The sequence below is a fragment of the Stenella coeruleoalba genome (assembly GCF_951394435.1).
Source record: "Stenella coeruleoalba genome assembly, chromosome: 8".
NCBI lineage: Eukaryota > Metazoa > Chordata > Mammalia > Artiodactyla > Delphinidae > Stenella > Stenella coeruleoalba.
Window position 1 is genome coordinate 1387993 of NC_137154.1, and position 16182 is coordinate 1404174.

General features: G+C 67.5%; 2 protein-coding genes across 5 annotated transcripts in view; one reads left to right on the top strand and one right to left on the bottom strand.

Annotated features, from left to right (window-relative positions):
- LSP1 (lymphocyte specific protein 1) overlaps positions 1 to 10678 on the top strand; it is a 36156-nt gene extending 25478 nt beyond the window's left edge. For all 4 annotated transcript variants that reach the window (XM_079929230.1, XM_079929231.1, XM_079929229.1 and 1 more), the window contains exons 2-11: positions 309 to 446; positions 1386 to 1553; positions 3255 to 3453; positions 3783 to 3872; positions 4118 to 4161; positions 4331 to 4412; positions 5177 to 5311; positions 5650 to 5727; positions 5878 to 5980; positions 9989 to 10678. In XM_079929230.1, the coding sequence (XP_079785356.1) occupies positions 309 to 446; positions 1386 to 1553; positions 3255 to 3453; positions 3783 to 3872; positions 4118 to 4161; positions 4331 to 4412; positions 5177 to 5311; positions 5650 to 5727; positions 5878 to 5967 (1024 nt within the window). In that variant the 3' untranslated portion in view covers positions 5968 to 5980; positions 9989 to 10678. The remainder of the gene's footprint in view (positions 1 to 308; positions 447 to 1385; positions 1554 to 3254; positions 3454 to 3782; positions 3873 to 4117; positions 4162 to 4330; positions 4413 to 5176; positions 5312 to 5649; positions 5728 to 5877; positions 5981 to 9988) is intronic.
- PRR33 (proline rich 33) lies at positions 7499 to 8854 on the bottom strand (the record flags this gene model as incomplete). The annotated part of the gene is made up of 1 exon (XM_079928332.1): positions 7499 to 8854. The coding sequence occupies one exon, from the start codon at positions 8852 to 8854 to the stop codon at positions 7499 to 7501; it is 1356 nt and encodes a 451-aa protein (XP_079784458.1).
- Positions 10679 to 16182: the final 5504 nt, after the last annotated feature.

Below are 16182 nucleotides of genomic sequence, written 5' to 3' on the forward strand. Positions count from 1 at the left end.
GTCCTGGCTCCCATGAGGTCCAGGGATCCAGCCTGCTGGAAGGGGATGGAGGGTCTGGTCCCATCCTTGGGGTTTCCCCAGGCCTGTCTGACCCAGGGGCCCCCACATCACCGGGAGGCACGTGGGCGCCCAGAGACCAACAGCACCCTGGGACCTCCCCCAACCCGAGCACCCCTTCCCGACCACCCTTCAAGATCTCTGTTCTAAAGATGGGGAAACTGAGGCCTAGAGAGGCCTTGCTGGGGCCTGCTCGGACGGGGGAAGTGGGGTACGGGCCCCGGTGTTGACTCTTTCTCCGTGTCCCTCAGGCTCGCCACTCAGTGGAGCGTGGAAGGAGAGGAGGGTGCCGCCCGGGGGCAGCGCGAGCAGGAGAGGGCCTGGCAGCTTCGGGCCCAGGATGAGGGCGAAGGAGGCCAGTCCCTGGAGCAGCTAGAGCAGGAGAAGCTGTAAGCCGACACTGCCAGCTCACTTGTCCTGCGCCCCTGGGCAGAGGGCTGCCGCGGGGTCAGGCCCTGGGCTGGAGGCCCCAGAGCAGCTGAGACAAGGAGGGAGGGGCCCAGCCCTGGAACCCGGGCCGGGGGTGGGGGTGCCCTTAGGGTGTCGGTCGTCACAGCCCCAGGTGCCAGCGGAGTCTGCCGGACACCTGGCCGGAGACGTGTGGAGCCGCCCCCTACCGGCCAGCCTCCCGGGGTCCCGACTCCGGCCCTGGTCACCCTGCGTGGTCCCCCTTGCTTGGACCGACTCCGAGCGCAGCTGTGGGGCCCTGGCCCCCGAGCCCCTTGCCCTAGTCCTTGCCGTCTGTGACTCACTGAGGCCACATCCAACTTGGCGGGCCGAGGGCCGGCTTGTTCCCTCGCGGGGCCCGGGAGGCCTCTGTAGCTGGGCTGGGCTGTTTTTCCAATAACGCTCCCCCTCCCCCAGGCCCTGTTTTGTTCCATTTTCTCCGAGTCAGCAGCTCTGGGTGGAGTGGGGTGCTGTAGCGGTCAAGGCCCCTCGGGCCAGGTCCCCAGCCTAGCAGGCAGGGACTGGGGGCAGGCAGGGACCACCGGAGCACAGGCCCGCCGTGGGGGACAGGGTGCAGGGCTCAGGCGGGACAGCAGAGGGAAACTCGGCACCCACCCGCGGGGGCCGTAGGTAGCGGGGGAGACACAGCCCAGCATTCGGGGAGCCCCAGGCTGAGCGGGGAGACGCGGCCCTGCTCTTGGGGAGCCCTGGCTTAATAGGGCGAGGCCCGGCCGTGGGGTGCTGCCCCTGCGGCAGATGGGGTCTCCCGCACTTGGAGCCCAGGGTGTGAGAGAGGGAGGCGCTGTGGACGGGGTGGGGGCGGGGGGTCGGCCCCCTGCCCCGCATCTGGCCCAGCCCTGAGAACATGCCTGCTCTTCCAGCCTCAGCCCGAAGCCCTCGGAGGGCCCTGAACTGGACGAGGACGAGGGTTTCGGCGACTGGTCCCAGAAGCCGGAGGAGCGGCGGCAGCACCGCGGGGCTGGGGAGACCGTGGACGGTGGGGCCCCCCCTCAGGGCGAGAGTCCGGAGGGGGGGCAGGAGGAGGACAGGCAAGTGGGGGTCAGAGCGTGGAGGAGGGGTGCTCTGTCCAAGCCCCCAACGTGTGTCCGAGCGACTCCCTCCGCTCCCGCCACCCCAGTGGCCCCCCAAAATGCCCCCGTGGCCGTAGGGGGGGAAGGAGGAAGAGAACGAGACAGGAGGGCGGCGGCGGGGGTGCTGGTGCCGCGGGTGGGACGGGAGGAATCTCGTTGCTGGGCTCCCCAGGGCCCCGGCCCGTCCAGACCAGCTGCGGCCGCCGGGGCGGTTACTCCATCAGCACATCTGCAGCCCACTGACGTCAGGGAGGCCCTGCGCCCCCGCCGCCGCCCCTTCCTCCCCCGGGGCAGCGAGCTCCATTCCCACGGAGGGGAGCAGGTATTTCCAGATGTGCGGCCGCCAGTCGGCCTGGGGGGACAAGCTTTCCAGATGTGCAGGCGCTCTGAACCAGGGCAGGCAGGGGGAGGGGCCCTGGGCTGGGGTCTGCTCTGGGGCCTCACCCGCCCCCACCCCGGGGGTCTGAGCCGCTCTCAGCACCCCACAGGCCGGGGTCAGGGGCCCAGCTCCGCTCGGGAGCTCCAGGCTCGGGGCCCTGTGGCCTCGAGGGTCGCCGGAGCCCCTCTTGGCCACCTCCCGTCCCCTCCAAGGCCCCTGAAGCAGCCCCGAGCTCTCGCTAAGACCCCTCCCGTCACTCCACCACCCCTTCCCATCCGCGCTCAGAGCCAGCTGCCTGGCCGGGGCCCTGCTCCTGGCGTGGCCCTCTGCCCACGGCCGCCCTCCAGGCCTCAGTTTCCCCCATTTGTCTCTGGGGGTCAGAGCACACTCTGCGTTTCTGAGCTGGGGGCGGGGGGCGGGGGCAGCAGGGTGGCCCGTCCACTGGCGCTGGGGTGGCTGCAGCCCTGCCGGTCCTGTTCCCTTTGTCCCCAACTGGCCGCCCAACAGCAGGGGGCACTCTAGCTCTTCTGTGGACCCTCCTGCTCTCGCCAGGCCTCCCTGCCCCCCGCACCTGCCTGGCCTCCTGTAGCCCAGCTGAACGGGCCCTCTGTGAGCCTGCCGCTGGCTCGGACCCCGGCCCACCTTGGGCGGTGGTCTGCGTCTTGGCTGGCACGAACACCGAGGGGCCTGAAATCATGGAAAATGCGAGAATTTCCCATCTTCTTCTCCAGGGTCAGTCCCGCTCCAATGCAGAGTCGCGCAGGCTGCCAGCGGCTGGCCTCCCCCGCCCCGCACGGCCAGCCTGGTCTGCCCTGCTCCTCGCGGCTGCGGCCCTCTCTGTGACCCCAGCCCTTGCCTTGTCCCTCAGTTGACCAGCCCCCAGACAAACCTCAGACCCCACCTAGCTCCCACCTGCCGCCCAGGCCCGCTCGCCCCAACCCGGAGCAGGCCGGGAGCAGGGGGCCCAGGCGGCCCCGGCGCCAGGAGGCCAGCCAGCAGGGACACCAACAGGCGAGACACAGGCCAGGGCTGGTCCTGAGGGCCTGGAGCCCGGGCCTAGCCTCAGTGGGCACTGGTCGCATGGCCCTGGCGACAGAGGGCAGGCTCTGAGGCCTTGGGCTCACCTCCCCAAAGAGGCCGGGGTCTTGAGATTCCTGGGCGCTTAACTGGTCTGACTGCCCATCTTACAGTTGGGGAAACTGAGGCTTGGAAACGGGAAGGGACTCGAAGTGATCAAGTGACCTTCGACCTGTTGGATTGCCTCCCCCTCCCCGCCACAGGCCCCGCCAGCATGCCTTTGGGAGCCAGGGTGGCGACGAGCTGACCCCAGCCGGGGTCTGTCTGGAGGAGCTGCGTCTGAGCCCCGACTCAGAGCCCCAGGAGGGGCCGGGAACAGAGGACACAGAGCCCAACGGCCCCGAGGGAGCCGTCCAGGGAAGCCCAGGGCTGGCAGAGACCGAGGAGGCAGAGGATGAGCAGGTGCCGGTGGCTTCCCAAAGGGTCTGGGCACACCCCGGCCCCCGGGCTGCATCTGTCTCTGCTACCTGCATGCTCTGCGGGCTTCGTGGGATGGGCCCGGAGGGAGCCAGCACCCCCGCAGTCTCAGAGGGCGGTGGGGTTGGTAACCCTGCCTGATGGAACGCCAGCTCCTGCTGCCGAGAACTCCAGAACCAGAGAATGGCAGGGCGGGAAAGGACCTGAGGCCCAGGGAGGGGAAGGTGTTTCCTTCAACCAGTCCTGGGTGGGGCAGGAGGGGTGCAAAGGGGGCGATCATTCAGACCCCGTAACCACAGACGTTCTGTTCCCAGCACCAGAGATGCCAGCAGCGCAGGACGCCCAGCCCCTTGGTCTTGGAGGGGACGGACCCGGGCTCGCCTCCCCTGAGCCCCAGCACCAAAGTAGGTTAAGCCCCAAAGCCTAGTCCTCTGTCCCGGACTCATGACCAATGACAGTCCCAGAGAGGCAGCCACAGGGCAGCTCCAGGACAGGAGCACGGCCTCCTTCTCTGCCAGGCTGGCTCTCAGCAGAGCCTTGTGAAACGCATAAACTGGGCAATGGGACTGGCGGGTGGGAGCAGCTGGGAGGGGTGGGCTGGGGGCCTTGCTCTGGCTTCGGAGGCTCAGTCTCCTCCCGCCCTCCACAGCTCAGCGACAGAACTGAGTCCCTGCACCGCTCCATTCAGAAGAGGTACGTCTGGTTGCTTCCCAGGCAGGACTCGGGGATCTCCAAGGGAGGGTTGAAGAGGGGACCCAGTAGGTGGAGATCTGGGGGCCCGAGAAAGCTCTGGTAGGAGCTCAGGGTGGGCATAGAAGCTGAGTGAGGGGGCCTGGGCCATGACCCTTCTCCTCTCCTCCAGTAACAGCATGAAGAAGGCCCAGCCAGCCCTGCCCATCTCCACGATTGAAGAGAGGCTGGAGCAGTACACGCAGGCCATCGAGGTGCGCACAGGCCCCTCCGCTTCTGCAGGGCCTCCTCCATTCATGCACCCATTTCTCCAGCCAACCAGTGTCTCTCCATCCAACCAACTCCTGTCCTTTCACCTGCACTCTTCCATCCAGCCAACACCCCTTTATCCAACCAACCCACTCCATCCAACCAGGGTCCCTCCATTGATCCTACACGCCCCCACATCCAACAACTAACACCCTTTTATTCAACTAACACTCTTCCATCCAATCTACACCCCTCCATCCAGTCAACACTACTCCATCCAACCAACACCCCTCCATCCTAGCAATGTTTTTCCATTCAGTCAATGTCCTCTCATCCAACCACTATTTTTTGTTTGACCAATGTTCCTCTACACAACCAACACCACTCCCTCCAACCAACACCCCTCCATCCACTTTCATCCAATTAGCTCCCCTCCATCCAGCCATCATTCCATCCAACCAACACCCTTCCGTTCAACCCCTGCTCCTCCGACCCTGTGCCAGGGGCAGCTCGAGGACAGCCCCACATTTGTCTCGTATCTCACCCATCACCTGTGCTCTGCAGAGCAAGGGCGGTGTTTCACGAGTACACCGAGGGGTACTTTTTTTCCAGAGCGCCTTCTTCCAGCCCTGCGTTGGATAAGCAGTCCTGGGGGAATGCAGCCACACAGAGGACGTCATCTGTGTGCCGGAGCGGCTCACACAGGCCTCTCTGATGTGTCCCATGTGGCTGTCCAGTAAAGTGGTCCTGGGCTCTGTCTCCTCTGCAGACCTCTGGCCGGACCCCAAAGCTAGCCCGCCAGCCGTCCATCGAGCTGCCCAGCATGGCCGTGGCGAGCACCAAGAGTCGCTGGGAGACGGGAGAGGTGCAGGCTCAGTCCTCCGCCAAGTCCCCCACCTGTAAGGTAGGCTCCCGTCCTGGGGCACAGCTGGGCTCCCTCTGGAAGGCTAGCGTGAGACTGTCCAGGCTGAAGTGTGGGCAGAGGGCACTGTGGTGCATGGGGGACGGGGTCTCCGCCAGGCTGGCTCCTGTGGAGGGCTGGGTGGGAAGGCTGCTGGGCCAGGTGAAGATGGACCATGTCACCTTCCCTTCGCGGCCTCTTCCCCTGGGCTGTCACCCAAGGAGGCAGGCGTGCGGGCCCCGGGGCCTTGGCCCTGCGAGGCCAGGCAGGAGAAGTGACCAGGGCTCCAAGCCCCCAAGTCAGGGCTCTGCCCCTGTGACGTGGCTGCCTTCTGCCCGCAGGATATTGTCGCTGGAGACCTGAGCAAGAGGAACCTCTGGGAGCAGAAAGGAGGCCCCAAGGCTTCGCCGAAGCTCAAGGTAGAGTCGGAATGTGACTGATGCGGGAGGGCGGGTCCAGCGGGCGAGGGGAAGGGGAGCTGCCCTCAGCGCACCTGGGGAGGCTTCCAAGAGGCAGCGCCACCTCCCCCTGCGCCTCTCACCTTCGCTCTCCACCTCCTTCCCCGACAGAGCACCCCGTCTGCCAAGAGGTACAAGTTTGTGGCCACTGGACACGGGAAGTACGAGAAAGTGCTCGTGGACGAGGGCTCGGCGCCCTAGGCCGTCCTTCTCGGTGAGTCGGGGGCGGCGGCCAGAGCACAACGTGTCGTGGGCAGAATTCGCCGCTCTGGGTGCGCGGTGGCAGGGACTGCGAGGTGACATGTGAGGGCTGAATGCCCGGCCTCAGAGCTGGCCACAGCCCGTCTCTGCTGGTCCTCCAGTCCACAGACCCGTGCCCCCTCCCACCCCACCATCCCCTGGTTCCTGCCCTGCTCCTGTAGCCCACAGGGAAGCGCAGGCTCCCTGCTGGGAGGAGGCCCCCCCCATCTCCCAGCCGGGCTCCTCGGGCAGGTGAGCCGGGCCCGGCCACCACAGGGTGAGCGTGGCAGGAGGGGGTTGACACGGATCCCCGGGAGCTCAGGTTCCCACCGGGCAGTGGGCTGTGAGGGTTTCAAAGGAGCCAGAACCTTGTCCTCGCCCTCCTGCCCCAGTGAGGAGCCGCTCCCACCCCGGCACCTGGTGAGGAGTCAGAAAGGTGACCCGCTGCCATGGTTACGGTTACGCACACTTTTATTAGCGGCCTGGGTCCCGGGATCCGTTTACAACATCCATCATGTCCCCTCCTGACGGCTTCCTCCCTTCTGAGTCCTGCTCCGGGGGCTGCGGCTGGACTTCCCCCCAGCACCTCCGTGTCCGCCTCGTAGCACGGCTGCCCCGTCTGGGCCCCAGTGCTTGTCCCGAGTCAGACCCCAGCTGAGTGCAGACTGGGGGTCCCCATCGCTGCCCCCTCCGGGCCACCCCCCCCCCCCCGTCACTTGGCCAGGCTGACTTCGGACCTCCCTCCTCATTCAGCATCTAGGCTGAGACCCCAGCCCTCTGTCTCCCATCAGCGAGTCCCCCTCAAGCTCTGCACCCAGGCGGGGGGAGCAGAGGTGGCAGTGAAGGGGCAGGGGTGTGGGGCCAGCTCCCCCCCGGGCCTGGACCTGGCTCCCCGCACCCGTCGGGCCTCCGTCCTTGGGAGGCGCGGCTGCCAAGCCGCCGATGCAGCTAACGGAGCCCACGGTGCCTGCGACTGAGTCACCCCGACCACTCCCACTCTGCACGACAGCATAGCTCGTCCCCCCAACCTTTCTCGGCAGAAGGGCCGGGGCCCCAGAATCCTGCTCATCCTGTCAATCATCAGGGCTCGTCACCCAGAGCATGTGGGGCTCCGCTGGGCCCTGATCCCCGCCTGCAGCTTCCCTGGACCCAGGCAGGGTCTCGCTGGTGACCACCTCCTGCACTCCTGCCCCAAGCCCTGTGCGCACACTCAGGCCGGCCCTGCCCCGCAGGGTCACGCATGCAGCCCCAGCCTCAGAGCAGACTTGTGTACGGTCTGTCTCCCCAGAAGTTCACCCCAGAAGTCCCCACCCCCCACCCCAGTGCAGAGCCCTCCCTGCCCCTCCACACCGTCCAAACCCGCCGCCTCCCTAATCCCAGCTGCTCCCGGCCGCTTCCACCTCCCACCACGGTCCTCTGTGGCTGTGGCTTTCCAGCTGGACCCTCAGCCCCTCTTCTGTCCCCCCACGGTCCTGGGGTCCCCCCCGGCCATTCACTGGGGCCTCCAGCCAGCTGCCGAACGATTGAAGTTCTGGGGCTGGGGGCTCAGGGCCGGGATGGGGTAGCGCATGGGAGGGGGCTGGGCGGCCACCTCCTGCAGTTTCCGGGCGTTGAAGCGAGGCCAGTAAAGGAAGGGCAGGCGGCTGAGGCCAGGCGGGGCGCGCACCCCATCCCGGGGCCCCACCTGGCCGCCACGGGACTCTGCCACTGACATGCGGCACAGCACTGCGTCCCACATCCTGGAGGACCGTGAGGCGGGGGCCGGCCGGGGCGCCGAGTCAGTGGGGGCTGCCCCTCCCAGCCCCGCGTGCCCCGGGCTCGGCTCTGGCCCCGGGAAGGGGGCCTCTTCCAGCAGCTGCTTCTTGAGGCGTGTCCAGCCGCTGAGCTGGGGCTTGGGCGCGACTTTGGGGACAGGGCACGGGTGGGTGCCTGACGGTGGGGCAGGGGATGAGGCCTCTCGGGGGCTGGAGACCTGCTCAGCCTCAGCGGCAGGGCCGGCCGGGGCGGGGTCCTCCCGGTGCCCGGCTTCGGGGGCCACAGAGGCCGGCCTGTAAGGCGAGGGTCCTGGTGAGCGGTAGGTGGGGGCAATGGACACCACCACCCGGCTGCTGGCCTCTCTGGGCCCTGAGGCCTGGAAGCCGGGGGCCGGCCTGGGCACAGAGGGCTCGCCGTGCCGAGGGCTGGCAGCCTGGGCCCTGGCGGGCGGTGAGTGGATGCGGACCACAGGCAGCAGGGGCTGAGCCCTGGGAGGGCGGATGGCTGTGCCCTGGGCCCGGTCGCCAGGCCCACCATCCGGGGCCATTGGGGAGGGCGCAGGGGTCCCGGCCTGTGGGGACGGTGCCCGGCGGAAGTGCACCTGGCTGTTGTGGGTGCCCCTCACGGTGGGGCCTGAGACCTGGGCAAAGCCGCAGGGGGACTGGGCAGGTTCTGGCACCGGGGCTGCGAGCCGGGGCCCCGTGGGCTTGGAGCGTGAAGCCAGGCTCCTGAGCTGGGTGAGGCTGATGGAGAACGTGGACCTCTGCAGGGGGGACGCCACGTGGTGGATGACGCGGGTGTGGGGGGAGCAGGGCAGGGTGGCCACCGCCCGCGGCGCCTCCGTGGGCCGCGGGGCCGGGGTCTCCTGGTCATGGCCGGCCTCGCTCACGGGGGATAAGGACGTGCGGAAAGGCCCGGGCGGGGCAGGCGGCCCGGCCCTGCTCGTCCTCTTCCGGGCTGCCTTCCTCAGGAGCTTCTGCAGACGCAGGTTGTCCTTCCCGGGCTTGGGCAGCAGCGGTGGGGGGGGTCCCGGGGGCCCCGGGGGGCGCCGGCCAGCCATCTCAGGGGCCACGGAGGCAGCCGAGGTGAGCATCGCTGCACCCTAGGGCGGGCGGGAGGGACAGCCGTGGGCCCAACCCTCCTCCCCACAGGCCGCCTCCCTGCGGGAGGGCACACAGCCCCTAGTCACGCAGAGGACCCAGGCCCAGAGGGCCTGCAGCCTGACCGTCAGAAGCTCTGCTGCCTCAGCACGTGGCCCCTGCCACGCGCGCTCCAGGCATGAGCGTTTGCACGCCCATGGGGCGGCCCCACCATCATTCCGCTTTAGAAACGAGCCCACGGAGGCCCGAGGTGCTCTGTGGGTGACGGAGGAGGGCTGGGACCTGGCTCCGGGTGCCGCCCGTGTGCACAGTGGGGGCCGGGAGACGCACAGGCGGGCGCCAAGCGGGAGGCACGTGCTGGGCCAGCCGCCTGCGAGGGCAGGAAGAGTGCCCGCCCGCAAGCGTGAGGGCCGCCTTGCTGTCGCCGGCCTGACCACAGGCGCGTCCGCTGCGAGCCAGCGGAGAGGTGGCGGCCAGAGGCTCGGGAGGGCTGCGGCTGCATCATCAGAGGTAGACGGGGTGGGAGGTGGGAGCGGTTTTCGCTGAGCTACGCTAAACGGGATGTTCCCGCAGACGTCCCGGCGGGGTGGTCCTGGCCAAGCCGCCCGCCCTGGTTTCTGGGCGCCACGTGCTCCCGAGGACGTTGACAAATGGCGGCTGGGCCGAGCCAGGGCCGCCGGCCTGGGGGAGGAGGGAGGCCTGGGGGCTGCTGCCATGAGGCCGGCTCTGTCAGGCAGGAGTGCGTCGTCTGCTCAGGGAGGGGCCCGAGGGGTCTGCTGGGGCTCGCTCTGGGCTGCTGCCCACCTCAGTGAGGGGGGGCCGGGACCCCAGGGTTAGCCTGGGGGCTGTCAGGCCAGCTGGCAAACAGGCAGTAGGCAGCGTCCCTCCACCCTGAATCCCGGCAGGGCCCAGGGCACCAGAGCGTGGTATCAGGAAGCAGGCTTCCAGGCCGGAGGTGGACACAGGGTCTCGGGGGCTGTCGCAGGGAGGCTGCTCCTCCAGGGCTGGGGGGAGCGGGGTGGGATGGGCAGGCCAGGGACCCCCAGAGAGAGGCTGCAGGCCCGGACAGGCAGAGCCACGGCCCCTCCTCGGACTGCAGCCTGATGCTCCCCCGACCTGTGTTTCAGCTTTCCCAAGACTGCAGCACCGCCGGCGGCACCTCCTGGCTCCCGACCCACGTGCCCAGGGGAGAGGCCGGCCAGATGAACGCCCCCCCGCCCCCCACTGGCCCCGCCGAAGAAGCTGCTTCTCATGGTCTGCCTGGCCCGCGAGCACCCCCGACATCCGTCACCTCTTGCTCCTGGACCCTCCAACCTTTCCCTCTGACCCCCAGCTCTGCCCCTCACAGTTCCGGGAGGAAAGGAACTCTGGCTGTTGGTTGGCAAAAGGACCACCTCCAGAGAAGCTGCGAGCTCCCAGGGAAGGCGCAGCCGGTGCAGAGAGAGGCCACGTGCTGGGGCCTCCGTGTCCAAAGCCACCAACACCCACCACAGCACTGGGCCCCCCCCGCCCCGCCCCGCTTGCAGCCCTCCACTTTGTGCAGTAAACTCCCTTTGGTGTCTCCACGTGCTGGCTCTCTGGGGCTCACTGACGGGGGAGGGGCCGGGAGCAGGGCCCATTGGAAAGGCCATCCGCCCTGCACAGTGGTAGGGCCCAGGCCTCTGGCCTTCAGATTTGGACACTGTCCTGTCCAGTGGCCTTCTGCGTGCTAGGCTCTGGGGTCTCTGAGGGTAGTCAGGGCGAATGTGATGGGTGGGGGCTCAGTCGTCCTCTTCCACTGTGGTACTTGCCCCTTGACTGGCCCCTTATAAACTCTACAGCCCCTGAAACACCGTGCACTTCTGGTCTGTGCCCCTAGACTGTGCACCCTTTGAGTACAAGCCCCACCTTGGGCTCATCCCTTCCCAGCACCCAGGAGGTGCTCAGTGAAGACCTGGTGGATGGACGGATGAGTGGATGATGGAGGATGGCTGGATGCAGGGATGGAGGAAAGGATGGATGGGGAGGTGATTGGCTGGCTGGCTGGATGGGTGGATGGTCAGGTGGTTGGATAGATGGATGGAAAGATGGATGGATGACGGGATGGAGGCATGGATGGATGGATGGATGGGTGGGTGGATGGTGGGATGGGTGGAAGGATGGATTGGTGTATAAATAGAAAGAGAGGTGTTGAATCCTTGGGTGATGGGTGGATAGTTAAAGAACAGGTGGATGGGTGGGTCTGCAGAAGGGATGAGAGGTCAATGGGCAGAAAAGTAGTTGTGCAGAGAGTAGACAGGAGAAGAGATGGAGAGGCAGTCAGATCAACGCCTGCTTCACGGAACGGTGGGTGGATGGCTGGTGGGCGGGTGGACACTTGGTGGGGGTGGATGGATGGGCGATGGACGGGGGGAAGGCAGGAGGGAAGGAGGGAGGGAGGGAAACAGACAGTGACGGCGAGGATGTACCTGTGAAAATGGAGGTGCAGTGGGTGGATGGACACGCGTGTGAAGGCGGGGACAGGGTGGGGCTCTCTTCCCGAGCCCACCCCCACGCCCGGCCTGTGCACAGGGCTAACATGAGGCCCTGCTGCCCTCGGAGTCAGGGGAGCCCCTTCGAAGAGCTGCCCTCTAGACCTTTGGCATTCGAGGCCTGGGTCTGCTCAGAACCTGTTCTCCAAAGTCTTCGTGGTCAAACTCCTGCTGCCTCCCAAGGGGAGCGTGAACATGGGCAGCCCGGAGGTGTTAGAAATCAGCTACGTCACACCTTTGCTGCCTGTGGCCCACTTCTGAGGGTGCCTCAGGGCTGTGCTCTGCCAGCTGGGGAGCTTCTCCCAGGGGACGCGCCCCTCCTGTCCACCTGGCTGGGTGGGACGTTAGCCGAGGGCAGCAGGCAGAGGCAGCCACGTGGCCCACTGGACGGCCAGAGGGGACCAGAGTGGACGGCACTGAGGGGCTAGTGGCGGGTAGGGTGGGCAGTGCCAGGAGAGCAGCCAGCCACTCAGCCCCACTCGGGCTCCTTGGCACTCGGCCCCGCCTCGGGGACAAGGACCCAGGGTCTGTCTCCTCTGCGGTGGTGACGACCAGCCCCTGCCTTGCAGAACCTGGGGGTCAGGGCCTGCCCACCACAGAGGCGGAGAGGCTCAGGGGAGCCATTGCCCGGGTGCTGGCCCTCTGCCCTCCGTTCTGACTGCCTGAGAGGCCCCGCCAGGCACCCTTCTGCTCCCCTGCTGCAGGCACTGGGTGCCAGCCCCGCGCAGAACAAAGCTATTACAGCTCCCGCAGAAGCCCCCAGGGCGTGTGGGCGGCAGCAGCGCAGGCTGGGAAAGGCTCATCCCCGAAGTGGTGTGTCAGCGGCTTCTATCTGGGGCCTGGCAGCGCCCGAGCCCGTGGGCCGGGCTTACCGGGAGCTTGGCTGGCACTGGCGCGGGCACCCAGGTCAGCTCAGGGCTACCAGGCGAGGTTCGAGGTTCAGGGTCCCTGGGCCTCGCCACCCTCAACCGTGCACACTGCGGGCCAGGACCAAGACTGAGGGACCCCTGCCCTTCCCCACCACCCTGAGGGTGGTTGAGGTGACCCCTGCAGAAACCTAGAGGCAAATCTTTGGGGGGGCCGGGCCCCCACGGCCTCCCCACTGCTCCCTGGCTCAGCTCGGCTTTGCAGAATTGAGAAGCCCACCCCACTCCTACCGTCCCCGGGCGGAGGCTCTGCCCCAGGAGCCCTCAAATCCTTCCTGGGCTTGAGACCAGTCCCGTGCCTCCACCCCAGGTCTCCAGCCCCTCCAGCCCCTCGGGGCGGCCCTGCCCTGCCCTGCCCCCTCTCCTCCCACCCTAGCCCGGCCTGGCCAGGTGGACCGGGGTGTGGATTACCTGTCGCAGGCCCTCGGCGGCCGGCAGCCCGTCCAGCAGTGCCCGCTCAAGGCTGTCCTGCGGCACCACGGGCCTGGCACCCCGAGGGGTAGGTTGCCGATACCCGAAATAAGATCTGCCCCATCCCTCTGACCTCAGCGCCCTCGCTCTGGCTCAGCTCGCTCATGGGACAGCGCCGGCCAGAGCCCGAGGCCACTGAGCAGACAGCCACCTTCCTCTGCTGGCCGAGTGGGGCCACTGCAGGGCCATGGAGCGCCCACCTGTGGGTGCAGCCCCCAAGAGCACCCCAGGCCCGTGGGAGGTGTGGCCGGCAGCTCCCAGGAGCGAGACACCCACCGTCGGCGGGGCCGGGTGCACACGGGGCTCCCCAGACTCAGCGCTGCCTGCTGTGCCTTCCCCACGCGCGCACCTGCCCCTCGGGGGGCGGGGGTGGTGTGTGACTCTAGCAGAGTGAGGGGCCCCAGCCTGAGAAGGGCTGTCAGCTCCCACCGTGAGGACGAGCTGGGCCGGGGCGGCCCCAGCAGCCGCTCGGGGGCCTTTTGCAGAAGTGGCTCTACTGCTGACCCCACTGGACAGAAAGTTGGTCAGAGTCAGCCGAGGGCCGGGCACGCGTGTGGCCCGTCAAACGCTCTCCCATCCGAGGACCTGGACAGGAGGAGGAATTCAGAGTTCCGACAGGGGAGGCGGGAGCGGCCCCAGCAGCTCTGGCCTTGGGGGGCTTCCCGCCCCCAGGAGCTCTGGGGAGGGGCTCTGTCCTGCCCACTGGGGGCCCAGGGCTCTGGCTCCCCTTGCTGTGGCCGGTGGGCCCACCCTGCCTATCTCGGGTCCCCGTAGCCTTGTCTCCAATGCGTAGAAATTGGATGAGGTCCTGAGAGAAACCTTCCAGAAGGCTCTGGGGACCCAGAGTGGGGTGCAGAGCCAGGGGAAGCCCGGGCTGGGCTGTGAGAGCCGGTCGTCCAGACGCCCCCAAGCCTCCAGAAGGCAGGTGCTTCATCTGAGTCTCCTTGGGGCCAAGCCCTGTCCCGCGCTCCAGCCCACCAGCCATTGCTCCGGATCAGGCCAGCATCCGTGGCCCCCGTCATCCGTGACCGACCAGCCCCTCGCCTGGAGCCTTCCACGTCCGGAAGGAGGCTTGGGGCTGCTCTTTCCTACTCTGTGTCTCAGTTTCCCTGATTCGGGGGGGGGGGTGCGTAGGAGCTCGTGGCCTCACTGGCCAGCGTGGGGACCATGGAAAGCCCTGGGTGAGGTGTCTGCCGGTTGGATGGTGCCACCTGGAGTCCCGAGCAAAGAAAGACTGGGCTCCACGGGCGAACGGTGGAGCCCGCTGTGGGCAGCACCCTGAGCCTGGCCCGTGGCGAGAGAAAGGCCTGCAGGGTCAGGACCCCCACACGGTGAGCTCCCGGGCAGACCTCAGAGGTGTGGCCCCTAGCGTTGGGAGGCACCAGCCACTGGGGAGATGCCAGACCCTCCAGTCAGACTTGAGTTAGTATTTCTGTTGCCCATTTATGCTGTATGTCCTAACGCCATCACGCAGAGAACCACTCGGTGGGGCTCGGACCTGCCGAGGGCCTGGCCGAAGGCTCACAGGGTCTTCTATCCTTGGGGGTCTCGGGGACCTCCTGCCGCTGCCTCTGATGGGGAGGCGGAGGGGCCTGGGGCCTGCGTAATGCAGCCTGGCCGGGCAGATGCCTTTCCTGGGCAGACACCTCGGAGGGAGGGGCAGCTCCCCCGGGGAAGATGGGGCCCCAGCTCTGGGGACCCCACACCAGCCTGGCCCAAGGAGAGCCCTCAGCTTCCTCCCTAGGGCCACCCAATGCCCTCCTTCACCCTCCTCCGCCCGTGAAGAATGTGCCCACTGTCAGAGAGTAAAAATAGAAGCTGACACTTCCTGGGGGAGGGGGGCGGCCCTCGTCTCCTTCCCCCCCATCCTCGCCTCCTTGCGCCCCCTCCTCTGTTCTTGCTATACTTGGTAAGGGGCCTCAAGGCACAGCCCCTTCCCGCCCGTCCCACGCACCCGGGCCACACAGCCCCTGGCCAATGGGCTGCCGGGAAAGATCGAGTGTCACTATAACATGAGAGCATGCGGCGAGCGGGCAGTGCCTGAGCCGGTCCTGTCCGCAGGGAGCTCCTGCCCATCTCTCCAGACCCAGCCGCAGGTCAGTACGTCTGAGAGCAGCCCCGGGACCGGGCCGGCCTGCTGTGTGCCGGTGGGCCTGGGTGCGTCCTGGGGCCCCGGGTGCAGGACGCCGTGCCGCCCTAGCCTTTTGCCACTTTAAGCATGGCGTCCTGGAGACCCAGGACGCCACCGCAGGGTCCCAACGGCCTGGCGTGCTGGCATCGCGGGGTGACGTTCTCTGAACATCAGAGGCAGAGGAAGCCCTTCCAGACCAGAGTACAGGGGCAGGGGAGGCCCAAGAAGGAGGACGGAGGGGGCTCCCCGGAAGGCCCGGGGGTGAGCGGGTGGTCCCAAGGCAGATGGCTAGACAACGGTGACGATTCGAGGTGAAGAAGCCGGGAAGGGGCGCTGCCCAGGGCTTCGAGGCCACCTGCTGCGGTGCGGCCGCCCTCCCCGCCCTGGCGTTTCCACGGGGCTCTGCTAAGCTGAGGGGCGCCTCGGCCAGCTTCTCCCAGGAGGCTGGAGCCCTCGGCCCAGCGGCCACCGCCTCTAACGCCGCCGTCTGTAAAGACGACAGCTACGACGGTGGCTGGTGGTGTTCACCGCAGGAGTGGGTCTGGGGGAGGGGTGGCGGGGACCCCAGCAGCCCAGAGGCCAAGGCCTGGAGTGGATGGGGCCTGGGCTGGGGGGGGACAGAGGGAGGGGTGGGGAGCTGGGCGTCTATCCTGTCTGCCCAAGGAAGACGTGTCCCACCTCAGCCTGGACGCGAGGAGCACGAACTCCCAGGAGGCCCCTCCTGTCCTTCCTGTGCCCCCTCGAACCAGGGCTCAGCTGACCCTCCTGACGTCATGGGATGGGGCGCCTTCACCGGGCAGCAGCCTCTCTGGTGCCCTCAATCATTCTGAGAGGAGATGGGATGTCGGGGGGGGGGGCGAGGGTCAGGGAACAGGGTCAGGGCCCACAGCAAGCGAGCGGCAGGGCCTCCTGCCTCCCCGCCCCCATCTTGTCACTTGGGAAGGAAGGAAGGAGAGGGTGTCCCCAAGGAGCGGTGACCTCAGAGGCTGTTTTCACAATGGCCCCTCTGGGGGCAGGACATTAAATGGACAACTGGTTTCCTTCTCAGCTGTCGAAATGCCACCCTGCCCCCAAGCACACCGCACCCTGGGCCCCTCTCAGAGGGAGGGCGGGTGGGACAGAGCAGCCCGTGGTGTCAGCCCCAGGGCTTTGCTGGGAAGAAAAGGAGCCCAGAGCGGCCTCAGTTTCCCTCTTTAGAGGGTAGGACACCCTGCCTGGGTATGCGGGAGCCCGCCTGCACGGCCCCTGGGACTCTGGCCCAGAAGACAAGAGGCCCAGCCCCG